The sequence below is a fragment of the Sinocyclocheilus grahami genome, unplaced genomic scaffold, assembly GCF_001515645.1.
Source record: "Sinocyclocheilus grahami isolate Dianchi unplaced genomic scaffold, SAMN03320097.WGS_v1.1 scaffold6.1, whole genome shotgun sequence".
Classification (NCBI taxonomy): Eukaryota; Metazoa; Chordata; class Actinopteri; order Cypriniformes; family Cyprinidae; genus Sinocyclocheilus; species Sinocyclocheilus grahami.
The window spans coordinates 1,997,996-1,998,626 of NW_015505185.1; the positions used below are offsets into that span (position 1 = coordinate 1,997,996).

The following is a 631-nucleotide window of genomic DNA, read 5'->3' on the forward strand; positions in this document are numbered from 1 at the left end:
TGTTTCTTATGTGGCTCTAGCATCACAGTTTAATATTAAACATCATAGCTACCATCGCAACATAGTGCATGAGGTTCATTCCAGGCTTGTTGGCTTTGGTATCTGCTAGTTTGAGAAGCGACATTATCCGGAATCCCACCGCGCTGCCAGCGTAACCTCCCTGGTGGATGTGAGGAAAGAACGATTAGGATCTCAAGACAATGTAAACACACTCACACGTGCAGTGCATTATGCTGTTTTGAGGTTGAGAGACTTTAATCATTGTTAACAAGTGTCACTAGATACAGTGGCATGATTATACTCACAGAGTTCATGTAGTTCCCCGTCTTCAAGACCAGCCGAATGACTGAATGTAGATCAGCACATTCCAGCAGCTCTGGAAATAATTTCATACAGGTTCGGTGAAATCAAATAAATCACAAATACTAGTAAACAAAGTACTACAGTATTAGCATGTTTTTGTACTTTTTTATGTTTCCTGAGAATCAAACTTAGTCATGCTCTTAGCGAATTACATAAATAGGATGAAGATTCAGTATGAAAGTAAAAAGTAAACTGTTAAAATTTCATAGGAAGTGTCAGTACAATTTATTATTATATTTAAAGTATATATATATATATATATATATAT

General features: G+C 36.0%; 1 protein-coding gene across 1 annotated transcript in view; it reads right to left on the reverse strand.

Annotated features, from left to right (window-relative positions):
* Positions 1-631, reverse strand: part of LOC107587915 (FH2 domain-containing protein 1-like) — a 12,928-nt gene that overhangs the window by 5,577 nt on the left and 6,720 nt on the right. Inside the window, exons 7-8 of the mRNA XM_016275878.1 lie at positions 306-376; positions 53-160 (exon numbers count right to left, since the gene is read on the reverse strand). Coding sequence (XP_016131364.1) covers positions 53-160; positions 306-376 — 179 coding nt within the window. The remainder of the gene's footprint in view (positions 1-52; positions 161-305; positions 377-631) is intronic.